This window comes from Cricetulus griseus (assembly GCF_003668045.3).
Source record: "Cricetulus griseus strain 17A/GY chromosome 1 unlocalized genomic scaffold, alternate assembly CriGri-PICRH-1.0 chr1_1, whole genome shotgun sequence".
NCBI classification, from domain to species: domain Eukaryota; kingdom Metazoa; phylum Chordata; class Mammalia; order Rodentia; family Cricetidae; genus Cricetulus; species Cricetulus griseus.
This window is the reverse complement of record NW_023276807.1, coordinates 59,216,937-59,234,964: the sequence shown is the minus strand read 5'-3', so window position 1 is coordinate 59,234,964 and position 18,028 is coordinate 59,216,937. Positions and strand designations below refer to the sequence as shown.

General features: G+C 43.1%; 1 protein-coding gene across 1 annotated transcript in view; it reads right to left on the bottom strand.

Moving 5' to 3' along the window:
• Positions 1–6,273, bottom strand: part of Ido2 (indoleamine 2,3-dioxygenase 2) — a 42,755-nt gene extending 36,482 nt beyond the window's left edge. Inside the window, exon 1 of the mRNA XM_035453007.1 lies at positions 6,175–6,273. Within this exon, the coding sequence (XP_035308898.1) occupies positions 6,175–6,273 (99 nt within the window). The remainder of the gene's footprint in view (positions 1–6,174) is intronic.
• Between the last annotated feature and the right edge of the window lie 11,755 nt (positions 6,274–18,028).

Genomic DNA, 18,028 nt, shown 5'->3' with positions numbered 1-18,028 from the left:
AAACCTCTTCTAATACAAAGTTCACAGAAACGATCCAGTATTTGCCCAGAATAAACACATGGGAGGGGGAAGGAATGTGAATTAAAGAGTTGGTGCCAAGGAAAAGGAAAGTGGAAGTATAAAATGCTTCTTGCCTTTCATTCCGAAAAACTGAAAGAGCAAGAAGTGGGGTGAGCAGATACAATAAAGTCTTTAGCTTTACACCCTTCCTTCTCTTTCATTTTTGGTTTTGGAGATAGGCACAGCCTCTTGCCTTAGCCCCCAGAGTGCTGGGATTTCAGGTACATACCATGACACACAGTCTCACATTTCTTTCCTTATAGCAATAAATGTCCTGGCTTATGTTTATTTATCTTTCAAAGGAAACTTTAAAAAACCTTTACAAAGTTCTACATACAATATTTAATGTGTGCCAAGAATATACTTAGGTCATTAGTATTGAATAACTGAGACAGTGGACTTAATTCAAAGAGCCCATGAGTGTTACCATTTTGAGAAAAGATACTGACATGTGTTTGCCAGGTAAACACACAATGAAATGTCTTATAAAGCATTTTATCCACAAGCATGGTGTTATGTTTTCTTAATTTCATTCTTTATTTTATTTATTATTATTATTATTATTATTACTATTGTTATTTTTTTTGAGACAGGGTTTTACTATGTAGCCCTGGCTGACCTGGAACTCACTCTGTAGACCAGGCTGGCCTTAAACTCACAAAGACCTACCTGCCTTTGTCTCCAGAGTTCTGGGATTAAATACATCTGCTACCATGCCCACCATCTGTGCTGGTTCGTTTTTTTGCCAATTTGGCACAAGTCAGAGGGAAACCTACTGAGGGATTGCTCCTATCAGAGTGGCTGGTAGGAAAATCTATAAGGTATTACCTTGTTAGTAGTTGATGTGGAAAGGTCCACCCACTGTGGGCGGTGCCACCCCCTAGGCAGGTGGTCCTGGAAGGGATAACAGGATAGCTGAACATGAGAATAAGCCAATGAGCAACTCTTTCAAGTTCTGCTTCAGCTCTTGCATCCAGAGCCCTGCTTAAGCCCCTGACCTGATGTCCCTCAGTGATCTATTGTGATAAGGGCTTGTGACCCAAATAAGCCCATTCTTTCCAAAGTTGCTTTTGGTTGGTGTTTTATCACAGAAAACAGAAAATGAACTAGAACATCCTCTGAGTGAGTCACTCTGATGGTATCCAGAACATTTTATAGCTGGGCAAGGGTGGGGAAAATGAAATGGGCTGGGAGGCAACCAACTGTTCCGGGCGATGATTGCCAATGGCTGTCCTCAGAGGGCTAACAGTACTGTAGTGTCAGTAAGACCAATTGAAAAAGGAAAAGAAAGTCCCAGGTCTAGGACCATGTGATCTTGTTATCATGGTATTTTATATACTATAAGAAAGCAAAGTATTGTTAGGTTTCAAACCTGGGACAAATGGCTGAGGTGCCTATTTAACATATCAAAGCAGATCTGGCTACCAGCTTCTCCCAGCATCCCTCAGTCCCTACTTGTTAAGGGGCCCTCCTAGGTGGCATACCCCACCCCTACCCTAAACTCTCCAGCCCATTTTGGTTACCAGTTCTTCCTCTTGGGCTTCCTGGCTGCTGTACCTGGTTTCCCTGCTTCCCCTTCCCTTCCCCTCCCCTCTCCTCACATGGCTCAGGATCCTGTCCACTCTGGACTCTCCTGGATGTCTCTGCCTCTCTCTATTCTGTGTTCTCCTTTTATCTACAATAAGCTTTCTCCTCCACCATACCTAGAAGCAGTCATGTCCTTCCTCTTTATTTCTGTTTTTCATTCATCTGGTGCTGAAACCTGGGACCAGTCATGTCCTTTCTTTTTTATTTCTTCTCTTCCTTCCTTCCTTTGTTTGTTTCTTTCTTTCTCCTTTTTTATTTTTTCATTCAGGGCTGACTGCCTGTTTCCCCATTGACTTTCTAATCTTTTCAGTTCCTTCATACTGGTACAAAAACCCCATACTTTAATCATTACATTCTCCTTTATCTCCATATGCATTTCCCCATCTTGTTAACCATTATGCAATCCTTGTCTCTATATCTACTCTGGATATTCAGTGTGGTTCACATCCCCAGTTTGCCTAGTCAGATGTGCCCTAGAGGCCAATCCACGATGACCTTGTGTTTCAAGGCAATGCTAGAATTCTTCCTTTCTGTCTTATCTGAAAAGTACAGCCTTCTATGGCAATTAATTTTCTACCCTTTCTTCTAACCAGCTGTGGTCCAATGCTTCAATCAAGTGCTTAGAATTCCTTCTGAAGAAGAAGGTACATATTTGTTTTCCTGGAGGGCATCCTCATGGCCATTCCTGTCAGTCCTTCTGTCTACCCCAGTAGAGCATGTACAATGTCTCCTCCTCACTGTCAAGTCCAAAGGAAACTCCAATTCCCCACACTCCAAAAGGCAGTCCAAATGTCAAGAAATAAATTCATCCTAGTCTACAGAAGAATTTCTGGTGGTTAGATAGAATCCAGCATTCCTCAGGAACTTGTGAAACTGGGTCCCTTCTACCAAATGGAGTCTTTTCCCTTACCTCTGGCAGAAGGAACAAATGGCCTCTTCAGTATCATGCTGTGGGATAACCCTTCTGTGTGCTGTGATTATGTCTTACTACCATTGGTTAATAGAGAAGCCGCTTTGGCCTATAGCAAGGCAGGATAGAGCCAGGTGGGAAATCCAAGCAGAGATACAGGGAGAAGAAGGGCAGAGTCATGGGCAGATGCCATCATGCCAGGAGCAACAAGATAAAATAACAGGTAACTAACTCCACGAAGCCATGTGGCAAAATATAGATTAATAGAAATGGATTGATTTAACTTTAAGAGCTCGTTAGTAATAAGCCTGAACAATGGGCCAAATGGTTTGTAATTAATATTAAGCCTGGGAGTGATTATTTTAAAGGAGGCTGTGGGACCGGATGGGGCAGGAAAGCCTCTGTTTACAGTATCACAAGAACCTGTTATACATTTCAAAGTCCATGCTATCATCCTAGTCCTTCTCACCCTTACTCTACCCTAACTCTCCTCTCCAATTCACAGCTCTCCTCCTCCAGCTACTCATTCTCCCTGTGACCCTGCTATTCTTGCTTCATTCTCCCTCACCCCTGCTCTGCTCTATTCCTCTCACTATTCTTTCCCTACTCTCAACCCCCTGCTATTCTCCCATCTCTCCCAGATAGCCCTAGCCATGCCAGTCTGCTGGCCATGTTCAGTCTCTTCCCAATGCCTCTGGCTGTTCTCTATCTCATATCTGCATTAAAAACCTTCCTCTTAACCATGCCATGGAGTGGTCATATCAGTTTATCTACTTCCCTTTATTCTTGCACTTGAAACTACTTTCCAGCCCTTCTAGGAGGTTTTGTTGGCCAGGGGCACCTACAGAGCTGGCTTGGCTAGCTTGTCCTCTCAGTCGGCCACCACTGCTACAGCCCATGAGTCTAGAGTCTGCATAAACAAGGTGGGGCTCAACATTTGGGTTGTTTGTTAAAACTCTCCTAATGGCTTCAACACACCACTCAGGAACCACTGCTCTAACCTCAGATAGCAGTCACATTGTGTTTATGAAGGCTGTTAAAGCAATTTGCAGAGCCTGGCATTGCTGGCCTCAGCTCTGCTGCAGCCCAGCCTCTTGCTGCCTCCTCCCAGGGACTCCTCTCCTAGGACTGATTTCCTTACCGTCTTTGTCTGCAGAGATATTTTGCTCTTCTCCCTGAGAGCAACATACAAACAGGACAGATGTCTTATCAAAGAATTCTGGTAGTATTTTTACAGATTCGAGGAGCAATTCTCCACAGGAACACTGGAAAGTGGAAGTCATTGATTTCTAGAAACATCCAATAGGATATATAAAACTTAGCCAGTCTACCTCCCCAAAGCCAGAATACCTTATCATTCATTAGCCAACTGTGGTTTCTTTAGTGAGACTTTCTGGTAGGGATTTATTGTAAGGACCCCAAGAACCACTTGGAAGAGATGCATGAAGCGCCCTCCTTACACTAACCCTCGGTCTGACAAAAACCGGTCTTAGCTATACCCTGGCTAGGTCACACTCACTACTCTTGCCCAACCAGTGATCGAAGTGTTGTGACACTATTTGTCTAGTGCAGCTGAGCAGAGTATGTCTTGCACTTTGGGTCAGCCAGGGCCTGATTCTAATCAAAGTTCCTTCCTCCTCCTTTACCAGAAAAGACATTTAAAATCATCACATGGATGAAAGAAAATTAAAACAGAAACAAAGATTCATACTGAAAGCACTGGGATATAAGTGAGTGACAGGGTAGAAGCGGGAAATTTTCTTTTCTGTGTGAGCAAGACTGGGGATTTCTTCTAAAGGGTGTCCATCCCCCAAATCACAACATAGATCCTTTCTAGCAATGGGAGGAGAACTTGATGTTGCTCTTGTGTCTTATCTGGTCCCAATATTTATAAAGAGGAAAACAACAGAAAACTCTGAGCTGATCTTTTCCTGAATGCATTGTTATCTTTCCAGATTAGGTCCACATGCTTAGTGATGCCAAGGGCATGTCTCCACAGCCCTTCCTCTCCTGTGAACTTGGAAGGATGGGGATATTCGGGAATGAAGCCATGCACAAACAATGGAGAATGGTTCGTGGCACTTTGGTTGGTTGAGCTTTTGGTGTTGTTTCTGTTTTGAGACAGAGTCACAGGGTCTAGATATATAGTCCAGTCTGGCCTGGAGCTTGTGATCCTCCTGCCTTCCAGAGAAAGGGCGGGGGTTCCTAGAGAAACAACTTTCAGAGTCCCTCCCTCAGGAAATCCCCCAAGGGCTCTCAAATCAGTTCCCAGAACAAAGAAGAAATCCAACTTTTAATGACTTGATGGGTCAACTGGAAGCCCTGTCAGGTGCTTTAGTTTAGCACTGTCTATGTGACAAGCATCCAGGAGCTGTAAGCTGAAGGCAGTCATGTCAGAGTACAGACTGCTTTTAAGCTTTGTTCTAAAGAGAACTGCAGGATGACATGGCTTAATTCCGGCTGTGAGATCTGCCCTAAAGGTACAGGCCCCTGTTAAAATTAATACCTCTCCATCACCACCACCCCATGCTGTTCCAGCTCGTAGATGAGGGACTGATGTCACAGCTGACAGCTTTGTGTGGAGAACTTAGTTATCCCAGTCAGTTTGAGCCCTCTGGTAACAGTAGGAGATAAAATGTGGAAGCTCATCAAAGATCCCAGAACAAAGGAAGCTGAGGAAAGTGGCCAGCCTAGGCTACATAGCGATACACTGTTTCAAATCAGAGCAAACCAAGTCTCATTGCAATAGGTATTTGAGATCCTGGTATTTTTTATTCAAAAGTAAGAGAGGAACTAGGTGGAGGCAGGATGTTGGTGCTGATAAGCAGTTACAATAGGTGCTACCTCAGATCCCTAGAATTTTAATTGAGCATCCTTTATTACTTATAGACAGTTTTTAAAGGATGCCAAGAGTTTGGCTTTGATGCTAGCACTTGGCCTGTACACATCTTCCAAGCTCAGACTACATTTAATGTGAGCAGGCCTGATACAGACTGGCTGGCAGAGAGGACCATGTGCAGTAGGACTGAGAGTTGAGACTGCTTGTTTTCCAATGTTTCTTCCTCATCTCAGAAATTCCTGATACCATCGAATCTTTTTATCAGCTCTGAAAACACTGAAGGTCTCCCATTGTCTCTGGTGCCACCAGCAAGTAAGATAAACAATTTGTACCAACCAACACAGAGCTAAACACCGTAGCTGTTTAGGAGTCTCCAGGATGCATGGCAAGAGTTTCCAAAGCTGAGTGGGATCTACAGGGGGCAATTCCATTATTCGGTGTCACACCTGTGGGAGAATGCATGCCTGCAGCCCTTTGTTGTTGGGACAGGGCCCTACTTGTCCTCACACCCTGGTAGTCTCTTCTCTGACAGCACCTTTGCTTCTGATGATTCAGGCTTCACTACAATATATTTAAGGCATCATCAGGGAAGCATTGTTGTTTGTGCTGTCCCCAGCAGCAGCAGCCACTGCTGTTGTTTACTGTGAATCACAGGGCTGTATTCCCAGCATCTTCCTCTGGCTGGTGACTTTGTATTATACTGACCCTTATAATAACCCCCATAAAGTAAAATCAAACAATTGAGACACTGTGCCTGCCGGGACAGGATGACCCTTACCAGAGGACTGCGAAGGAGAAAGCCATACTCCTCAGAAATGTGGTATCTTCCCAAAGACAACCATGTCGCTGGCTTCAAACTCTGCCTTTGAAGCTCCATATTTTTACTTAAGGTATCCCCACTGAAGAAAATGACTGTTGAAGAAATGCTCAGGTTCAGGGAGCTTCACGGCTGTTGTCTCTTGAGTCAGTTCAGTCATGTGGTGCAGGGGCAGCCGGGAAGAACCTTGCCCAGAGGTTGAATTCCAGGATGGCCACAACTCTATTCTGAGACAAAGCCAAGTAAACAGAGAAGATTAGGAATTAAAGCACACAGGCAAACAAACTGATTCTAGGAGTCTCCCTGCTTTGCTTTCTTATTCATAAAATATGAGAAAGTTGCTTTTAAACCCTGGGACAAAGCCGGGCATTGGTGGTGCTCGCCTTGAATCCCAGCACTCGGGAGCAGAGGCAGGCAGATCTCTGTGAGTTTGAGACCAGCCTGGTCTACAGAGCGAGTTCCAGGACAACCTCCAAAGCCACAGAGAAACCCTGTCTCAAAAAAAAAACAAAAATAAAAAATAAATGAAACCTGGGACAAATAACATCTCCAGAAAAGGAGAGATGAACTTGACTCTCAGTTGAGGCTGCTCAGATCCATAACCAACACCCAAGAGTTAGGTTCCTGAGGAATTCCAAAAACTTACTAAAATTACTAAACAAGGAACCAGTTTTATTGGCTTTTTTCCCTTTATTTATATTGATTTGGAGTTACTACATTTTCCTTTTAAAAATTTATTCATCTATTGAAATGAAGAGATAATTACATCATCTCTCCCTTCCCTTTCCTTCCTCCAACCCCTCACACATACCTCCCTTGCTCCCTCTCAAATCCATGTGTTCATAAACATATAAACACCACCTTCTCAGTCTGTTTAGTGTTACCTGTATGTGTAAGATTTCAGGGCTGACCACGTGTGTATACAAGGGTGGTACAGTAAAGAATTTGCTAACATGACAGCTCTGTGGTATGGTTAAGGGGAAGTGTTTGTTTGTTTGTTTGTTTGTTTGTTTTGTTTTGTAGGTATGAGAGAGATTATCCAGAGGCATCTGGAAGATCCAGATCAGAGAGTGAAGGAAGTAGACTGAATGTGGTCAGCAGACTGGACATGGCCAAGGATACCTGGGAAAGAGGAGAAGAGAGCAGGGGATAGAGAATAGAAAGAACAGTTAGGATAGCAAGAGCAGAGAATAGCGAAATAGCCCGGGTATAAGAAGGATAAGCAGCTAACTTGTGGTGGAGGGGCATGAGCTGGAGGGAGTTTAGTTAGAGGAGGAGATGAGAAGGGCTATGATGCCAGCATGGACACTGAAATATGTAACAGGTCCTTGTGATATGGAGAGAGCTTGGAGACTTGCATGGTCTTTCATATGCAACTACAGGTAGCCATTTGTCCCTTTTGCCAGTGGTAAGGGAAATTACTCCTATTGGTAGTGAGAAACCAGTTTCACAAGTTTCTGAGGAATGCTGGCTTTTATCAAACTGCCAGAAATCCTTCTATTGTCCAGGTTAAACTCATTTCAGGATATTTGGACTGCCTTTTAGTTTCCTTTGGACCTGAAAACACTGGGTAACCAATTAGGCTGCTGGTTCTAGGGCAGACCATTTCTCCTGTTCCAGAGTAAACTTTTTTTTTTTCTTTTTCTTTTTCTTTTTCTTTTTTTTTTTTTGTTTTTTGTTTTTTGGTTTTTTTGCTTTTTCAAGACAGGGTTTCTCTGTGTAGCTTTGGAGCCTTCTGGCACTCGCTCTGGAGACCAGGCTGGCCTCGAACTCACAGAGATCTGCCTGCCTCTGCCTCCCAAGTGCTGGGATTAAAGGCGTGGGCCACCAAGCCCAGTCAGAGTAAACTTTTAAAAGTAGAAGTTGCATTGGTTGTGGGTAGAGGCAGGAGGACGGACGTGTCCAACAGCGTGCTAGAGCCTTAGGAAACCCTTGGTTTGGAAGGGCAGTCCCAGGTCCTGCTTCAGTTTGCATGCACAAGTGGCCCTGAGTGTTGCTTGACATTTTTGATCACATTAAAAGACTGTTATTGTATTTTTTTTAATTGTTTGTTTTTAAATTCTGTTTTTTTATCTAGAAAATTATATTTTACGTATATTTTGATTAGTTTCCTGTCCCTAATCCCTCCCAAATCCTCCCCACTTCCCCAGCCACCCAAATCCACACCTTCTTTTTCTCTCTCATTAGAAAACAAATAGGCATCTAAAATAATAATAATAATTAGAATAAAATAAAAAATAGCTGTAGTGGGCTACTGCATTATAGTTATGCCATCTCATGAAAGCACTCCTCAGAATACTTTAGGTGTTTAAGCTATCTTGGGTAAAAACTGGTCTCTGTTCTCTTAGACCAGCCCTAAATGCTTTTGGTGAACTGGTCTCTGGACCAGCCACAAACTCCTATCTGACTCTGAGCTGAGAGTTAACTGCCTGCCCTTTAACTGTTATCTCTCCACTACTTGCTTATCTCAGATGCCTTCTGTATGTGTCACTGGATGCAAATGAGAACTTGACTCCTCCAAGGTATGAGGGAGAGGACAGTCAGGCATCTGGGAGGATCTAGATGGAACAGGCCGTGGGGGGGAGGAGCAAGAGAGAAAGAAAAGAGAGAAGAGAGATGACCAAGAGAGGAGCCTAGGACCAAAAGTACAAAAAGCCCATGGCCAAAATGGCAGGTTTTTATTGAAATCAGAAGCTGGGGGAAGGGAATCAAAGCCTTTTGGCTGGTAGGGATGGGACTGGATGAGAGAGCTGAGAGGAGCCAGGTACTAAAGAATTCCTATATGCTAATAGACACCACAATTAGCATATTTATATATACTAATAGTCATCACAATTGACCATTTGTCCTGAGTTTCTTTGGGACCTGACAGTCACATTTTTATTATTTATTATTTATTTGTTTATTTATATATTTGTCCTTAAAAGCTGGAACAAACTGGTGGTCAGGGGCTGCTTCCTGATAACCTGCTTGGGACAATTAATAAAGATTCCATTCAACTTACTCAAGTCTTTTGGGAGTTTTTCTCTTCACATACCCCTAACACAAGAACAGGACAAAACAGGCCAGGCAGTGGTGGCAACCGCCTTTAATCCCAGCATTTGGGATTTTGTGAGTTTGAGGCCCACCTGGTCTACAAAGCCAGTTCCAGGACAGCCAGGACTGTTACATGGAGAAATCCTGTCAGGAAAAACAAAAAGCAAAAAGCAAACAACAACAACAAAAAGGACAGAATAAACTAGGATTCATATATTCCTAACAATACCAGAAAGTTTGAAATAGCCTGAACAGAAATAGCCTAACCTTGTTTTGTCTTAGTTAGGGTTTTTATTGCTGCAAGGCAAGAGCTGATACAGAAGTCATGGAGAGGTGCTGCTTACTGGCTTGCTCCTCATGGCTTGTTTAGTTTGATTTCTTATAGAACTCAGTACCACCAGCCCAAGGACAGCACCATCCACCATGGGCTGGGCCCTCCCCCATCAACCACTAATTAAGAAAATGCCCTACAGCTGCATCTTCTGGAGGCATCCTCTCAACTGAGGTTCCCTCCTTTCAGGTAACTCCAGTTTGTTTATCGAGTTGACATAAGGCCAGCCAGCACACCCTGTATTTACTATATTTTCACTTTTACTTGGCACATAGTAGTTGTACCTAACTTCGTTATATTAGTTAACTTTCCAGAACCTACCATTGTGCTGAGTTATAATTTAGCATAGAGCAGGGATTTTACGTCTCATCATGAAACCTGCTATTTTATATAACTAATATATCCTAATATAATTTAAATTTTAATGTGTGTGTATGTGTGTGTGTATTATAGTACATGTGCCTCATGTTGATACACTGTGGCAACAACTGCCCTCAGGTCCAGTCACTCAAACTAAAGAGGCCAATTAAACAACAAATTAATAGTAAGAAAACAAAAAGAAGGAGATGTATTCAATGTAGTCCCACTGGGCAGAGGGATAAAGAAATCCAGTGATTCCCCGCAATCCCATTATTAGGGTCCTGAAGTAAGATCCAGGTTTAAATTAAAAGGTAGGGATATGCACATGTAAGCAGTCCTGGTCAAGATCTGTCCTGCCCACCCTTGACCCATCATTGTCTGGGCTTCAGTTTGGGCTGTAAGGAGGTCTGACAAAGTATCATCACTGTGTAAAATCTATTTCTAGGAGAGAAGGTCCCCCTCCCACGGACACTGGGCTTCAGCATTTTCCTTCTTTCAGCAAGAGATTCCTGGGGGTGGGGAGGGATTTCTAGTTTCTTGGGATCCATAATTTCAGTCCTCTTACAGCCTGATGACAGACACAAATGTCTCTTTACAAAATATTCATTTCCAGCAGGTTGGTTACAGGTTATAGGAGGACAAATTGCAAAAGTTGCTTACTTCTACAATGTGGGTTCTGGGAATTCAACTCAGTCCTCAAGTTTGATAGCAAACATTTCCACCCACTGAGCCATCTTGACAGCTCAGTCTAGTACAGTTTTTAAAAAATGATGAGGGTTGAGAAGATGGCTAAATGGTTAGAGCATTGCTGTATAACATGAGAATCATCAGAGTTCAGATCCCAGAAACCCACATAAATGTGGGGTATGCGTGCTAGACTGCCTGGAATCCAAAGAGACAGAGGACCGCCAGTGCAAGTTGCTCAGAAAGACTAGCCATATTGGCAAACTCTGGGGTTGACTGGGAGACTCTGTCTCAGTGACTAAAATGGAAAAGCAGTGAGGATTAATTCCTGACATTAAACTTGGGCTCCACATGCTCAGGTGAGCATGGGCCCGGGTGCTGACATGCATAAACATATACACAGGCATACCCCACATACAGAGAGAAAAATAGAAACAGAGAGAAAGAGACAGACAGAGAGAGAGAGAGAGACAGAGAGAGAGACAGAGAGAGAGAGAGAGAGAGAGAGAGAGAGATTGGTGATTTTGCTTCTGATGTTAATTCTACCACTTTGATTTCACAGATTAGTAACTGAGCCATGTGTGACCAACTCGCCAGTTCAACATCAGTGATCCAAGATGGTTACGCCTGTGGAGCTTCAACTTCCAAACTGTTGCTTCATTCACTGATCAGGGAACCGGGCTGGCTGTCACAGGTGCTTTGGTACTGAGTTCACCTTGAAGTAGAACCTAGGACAGTGATTTCCATATCCTAGACCTGCCCTGGGAATATCCAAGGCCTGGTCTTTTGCTCAGTGGACTCTGAACTTAAATTGGAAGGTTGTCAATGAATTCATCTAGAGCCTAAGCTATCAGTGCTAGCTGTCCTCCTCCCCTTCTCTAAAATATGTGCAAAACAACAAATAGCGCAGGGATAACTTGTGTAGAAGTTCCCATGGAGGTTTCTCTGATGAAGGCTGTATTCATCAAACAGCCTGACTGTTCCTACAAAAGCAGACCTAGGGCTGGAGAGATGGTTCAGTCGTTAAAGGCTAGACTCACAACCAAAAATATAAAAGTGGACCTGGCTGTCAGGTTCTCCCAGCATCCTTCAGTCCCTACCCGTTACAGGGTATGGCTGGCATACCCAACCCCCTACCCTAACTTCTCCAGTCTGGAGGCTGGGCTGCCCTTCTCCCAGCTGCCCTTTCCTATTTAATCCAGCCATTTTGATTACCCAGATTTTTTTGTCTACCCTTCACTCTCCTGGCTCTCCCCCTTTCCCCTCTCCCTCCCCCCTCCCCTCACATGGCCCACCCAGCTCAGGGTCATGATCACTCTGATCTCTTCCAGATGTCCCTGACTCTGGCTGTGCTCTCCCTCATAACTAGAGCAGTCGTGTCCTTCCTTTTTTTTTTAATTCTTTTTTTTTTTAATTCACCACCATCATCTTATAATTCTAGCCATGTCATTTTCATCTAGTCCCCTCCCCGTGCCCTCTCAAGAATTGTCTTGAACATTATAAAGCCATCAAATCATAAGATGCAAGAACTGAAAGGACCAATATAGAATAGATGAGCAAATTAAAAAGTGTTATACGAGTGACCCAAGATTTATTGAGTGAAATGATTTGTCACCAGGCGTCTGGAGAGCTAGTGTCAGCGCTCACAAGGCTGGGGACCTGCCCACTGTAAACTCAAGCAGGAATCTGTTCTGTCACCTGTGTGGCCTTTGACAGGAGAATTAAAATTCCAAACATCTGTTTTCACACCTCCAGGAATAGCAATGTTTATGCCAGAGACATTGTGCTGAGCACATGAGAATTCATGAGAAGAACAGTGGCGTGAGACAGCCAGTGCCACTTTTCCTAGTGTTCTCTCTCTGGCTGTGTGTCAGATTTCTTTCCCACTGTGCTAGCTGCACCTTTCTGATGCTATGCTCTCCGTGTCTGAACACCAAGTTGCTCTTGGTGCTCTTTGGCTATCCTCTGCCTTGGTGTCATTAGGCATTGCCCTCTCATTGTAACCACCAATTTTACCCTCAGCTTCCGATCTCCAGTCTTGACTTTGTCGCTCTGAGGTCCAGACCTATGTCGTTTGGAGGTCTGTGAATATTTCATTCAGTGAAATAAAGCCCAAGCTTACTGGATGTGGCTTCAAAGGTGTCCATTTCTAGCTGTGCTCAAGCCAACAAAAAACAATTCAGTGCCCACAAACAAGCAGAACACGGCTCCTTCCCATTGTCAGTTTGTTCACAGCCTCTCCTGTCTCTGAGATACTTCCTGGTTGGCTCCATACTCTAATTCTACTTCTCTCCTCAGAAGCATCCCAAAGCAGATGTTTCCATGGTTTTCTTTGCAGAATTGTTCCCTCCTGTCAACATTCTATAAGCAGCTTATCCATTTATCCCACATGTCAGGCTCCACCTGTTTTGAGTATTACTAATGTGCTCACCTGGTCTTTTCCTTTAGCCCTCTTTGGGACACCTACCCCAGCTTTGAGTTTGAAGTTATCAGCAAGCCTGGTGCTTCACATTGAAGAGATGCTTCCTAGCTGAGCAATTTCTCATCCTCATCATGGAGTTCACATTTTTACAATGAAGGCCTAGAGTGAAGAACATTGTGCTCGTCCATGATGCGACATTTCATTTGTTTATTTACATTTATCTTTAATTTACTTACTATGTAGAACTGTGGATCAAATCCAAGGCCTCACATGGGCTAGACAAATTATTATCACCGATTTATACCCCCTGCCTTGGTAAAAAACACTTTAGACCCAGCCCCCAGTCACATACTGTATAAAGCACTGCCCCGGGTCTCTTTTGGTTTACCACCCAGAAGCTAGTTGGTTATATGTAGAAACAGCCTTCCTTGCATTCTATATCCTCCATCCTTTTGAATCATAGTAGTACTGTATAAAAGGCTTTCATGCCATGGAGAACACGAACTTGGGTCTTGGGGAAATGGGCTAATGAAAATTTAGAAAACACACCCATGAATTAATATTGTAGGGCGTCATCCCTGTCTTTACTTGTAAAGCCATCGGACACATTCACTTTCAGTTTCTAATTTGATGACCTCTGAATCAAAATGGCCTGAGACCAACGGCCCAAACACCACTGAACGTTCTCAGCCACTTTATTAATTGCTTCTTTGTTCTCATATTCAATGGGCCTCTGCAGACCTTTCCTTGACTAGCTGTTCAGGCATCTGGCACTGTTTCTACTTTTTATTTCTTAATCTTTCTTCTAAATATCTATTCCTCCCAGCTTTCTACTAACCTCCTCCTTGACAGTATCTAACAAGCAGTGGTTTGTCTTTTGAAAAGTCCTGTGGTCAGCATGACTCACAGAGAACCTGCTGAACTCCCACCACAGCTGAGTTAGTCACAGCTTGATTTCTCTAATTCAGATGAGGGCTTGGAAGCTCCGATGTGTCCCATGGAAAACAAGAGTCATGTTTTCTGTAAAACCAGGACAGAAAACCTGACCCCAAGAGGCATCCCCAGCCACTTTCTGTGAGCTCCACAGTTCAGCCTTGACCTTCCCCTCCCTGATCTCATCAGAGACTTCTGCAGTCCTCCTCAGACTGGCAGCCAGCAGTGTTGGGCTTCAGTTGTGTGCCCTTCCTCCAGGCCCGTGTACCTCCCATCCTGGACATTTTCCCTTGGAGTCTCTAGAGCAGTAGTTCTGAACCTGTGGGTCGCAGCCCCAGTGGAGGTCACATACATATCAGATATCCTCCGTATCAGATATTTATATTCCGATTCATAACAGTAGCAAAATTACAGTTATGAAGTAGCAATGAAAATAATTTATGGTTGGGGGTGGGATCACCACAGCATGAGGAAGTATAGTACAGGTTTGCAGCATTAGGAAGGTTGAGAACCACAGCTCTAGAGGTTTCACAGAGAACATCTCAGCGCATGTGCTATTTACTAGAGATCTTCTAGGAAGTAAGTAAGCAGGGGCAATGCACAAACCCCACAGCCACTACTGAAGTCCTGGCTCAGAAAGCTCAGCATTTAGTGACACATCAAAGCTGAAGTGGCCCCCTGCTCTTTGGTATCAGAAACTCTCTGAAACCAGGGTGTGCTTGGTGGGGCTCAGTAATGAACTTACATTCTCTTGCTCTGAAGTAGAATATAAAGACAAAAGAGCCTACAGTGAAGTGTGAAAGCCTGCACGTGCCAGAACCTACCCACTACCTGGAGCTGACGCAACAGCCACCTCTCCACCAGAGCTACATGCAAGACAATATCAGTCTCGTTTCTAATACTATTCCTTGTGTTTCCAGTCCACTGTCTTGCTTCAGGAAGACTTCCATTTACTACCATGGCATTGCTTACAATTGCAGTAGCCACCTAATAACTCTACCCACCTGGGCTTTGCCTTGAATTGATTGTACCATCTTCCCATGTCTTCCTACTTGGGTTTCTCGCACAGCAGCTACTCTATCACCCTGTTGTAGTATTAGGCCACTGTTAACCTTCCCTTCCAAGCTTTATTTCTAACTACTGAAGAGTTATTTAAGTCTAAGTTACTTATTGCTTACATTTTGAAGTTGATCATTTAGCTTTTATTCAGATACTCTACTGTAACAAAGACATTTTGCTAGTAAGATCCCCCCCTCTTTGTTTTCTCAAAATGACTTCATCGAATGGTCCTTGAGCAAGTGGGAAGGACTTATGTAGATATGATCAAGCCCCACTCACCCTTGGAGAAGAGTCCAGAATACAATATCCTCCAAAGGGTATTTTCTTCAAAAGACATGTCAGTCTGGCATCTGCCTTTCCTTAGGTAGCACTGTCTACAATGTAAAGTCAAACAAAATGAGTTCCTCTCCTGCCCAAATGGGAGGGACTGGAGGACTAATGGATGGAGTAAAAATACTTTTTGCTTTTAAAACATGAAAACCCAAAAGTACTTGTGACACAGAAGCCACTTTGCTGGTGACTATGATCTGGAAAGTAATTCTAAGTACTCGCCCACCCTTGACCAGATGCTAGCTTGTTATTGATAGGAGTTCTAACATGATTAACCTAACCTATCTGTTTTAATGAATACAAATTAAAAGATCTGCTGTATGTTTGAATCACTAAGCTGGAAGGCATCTCATTGCTAATAATTTTAGATGTACAAAACAGATTATATAGATTAAGGAAATAAAGATAATATCAGTTGTTTTTTGCTTTTTATAAGAGACTATTTAATTTTACCACCCACTGTTTTGAAACAACATCAGGTATATGCAGGCTATGGAGTTCCAGGGTTTGGTATTGGAATGTTTGCTGTGTGACATTGTGTGTACCTTGGTTTTTGATGTTACAAGGGCTCATAGATAAGAGATTTCCTTGAGTATCAGAAGAGAATTTGGCCTTTCAAACAATGTTTCTACTGTTAAGACTATGAAGGTGTTTGCAGTTGAACTGAATGAGTTTTGCATTATGAGACAGGATAAGCCTATGAGGTTTGAGGCAGAATAGCACAATTCAGATAGGAGATAGCCCCAATTGGTCCCAGGTATTTGGACTGGATGACAGAGCCCCACAATATGACAAAATATCAGGAACTGAGGCCCACTGGGGAGAAGCCGAGCACTCATGATCATTCTATTTGTCTCTCTTGCTCCATGCTGGTGGAAATGGGAGCAATCTGTCATATAATGACCAGGAAGACAAATGTACTAACTAACTTCTGTTTCCATCACTGAAATCAGAGTCTGGCACTCAACAATCGCCTGGCCACGCACATTTTCATCATCTCATCCTAGCTGCTAATCTGACTTTCTCCTTTCAAGGTAAAAGATTTCTCACTCTTTTATTTTGTTTTATTTATTTATTTGTTTGTTTGTTTATTTGAGACAGGGCTTCTCTGTGTATCCCCGGTTGTCCTGGAACTCTGTCTGTAGGCCAGGCTGGCCTCAAATTCAGAGATCCTCTTGCCTCTGCCTATCAAGTGCTAGGATTAAAGGCCTTCACCACCTACCACATGGCTTCAGTCTCTCTCTTTTTTTTTTAAATCACTGAAATTAAATTTTCTCTTTTGGGTTCTATCATAAAAGCAAACCTCAAAATGAATACCAAGGTGATTTTTCCATTAGCTACATGTCCAGTACTTTGTAAAACAGCTAATTGAGGGCTAGATCTTCCAAAACTGAACAGATCTGTACACACGTTCCTATTTCCTCTGGAGAATTTTCTAGTTAATTGACACACCTGTGCCATTGGATGTTCCCTGGATGCTTTACCCATCATTTGGTTGGTACATGGCAATACATGGCAGCTACCTTTCTGTTTCTCGACCTGTGAGGATCTCTCTTTAGAAACTTCTCGGACATCTCCCTTCCACGAATTAAACTCACTGCTACCCTTCGGGCTTAAAGTTTAGTTTATTTTGACCCATAAAGAGTAAATGCAGATATGGCATTTCATGGTGTGTGCTTCTGATAACGCAAATGGTGGCTTTCTGTATCAGGTTTTTGCTATATTCAGAAAAGAATATTAGTGTGTCATAGCCCACTGAAGTCATCTTACTTGATGTGTTATTGATGCTCAACAGCAAATGGTAATGCAATAACTAGTAGCAGCTATAGCTACTACTAAGGACCAAATAGAAAATACATGTGCATTTTGTGTTTTCTGGGAAATGCTGTTAGGAGTTCCACTTGGAGTGCCAGGCTTTGAATGACATTCCTCTTTGAAATGCATCCACAAACATTGTGATTATGATGTTTACATTAAGGTTGGGAAGATGGGCCTGGAGTGATGTCTAAGTGACTCAGAGTGCTTATTGTTATTTCAGAGGAGCCAGGTTAGGTTCCCAGAACCACCATGAAGGTTCACAAGCACATGAACACTAGTCCCAGTGGATCCAATGTCCTCTTCTGCATCTATGGGTGCTTGTGCACATGGGATTCACATAAACTTATGCAGGTGCACAGAGCAACACATAAAAGAAATAAATCTGTAAGATATTATAAAATAATAGTTCCTAGGACTCTGTTCTTTCCTAATACAAATGACTATTATGATCACCTGGTGGAGGAAGGGCTAAGCTCTACTTTAGAGAATGTTTCCATCTGTTCTGTTCTGTACATGATTCTTAGTTCCCTTCTCCCTGGTGACAATTTTATAATACCAGCTGTGTGTGCTTGCTGTCTTGCAAATAGTTACACAATTCCAAGACAGAAGCACACTCTAATACCAGTTGGACTTAGGTTGGACTCTCAATGCTGTTATTGTTTACCCATCTATCCCATTGACAGGATTATTTAAAAATCTGTAGACACCGGCAACGACTTTCTACTTTGCAGATCTGAAACTTGAAAATCATTTGCATCTTGTGTGAAGCTTATCACCACGTTCCCAGGCCCCAATCTCTGCATTCTGTAGACTTAGCTCCCTAGATGCAGTCCTGACAGCAG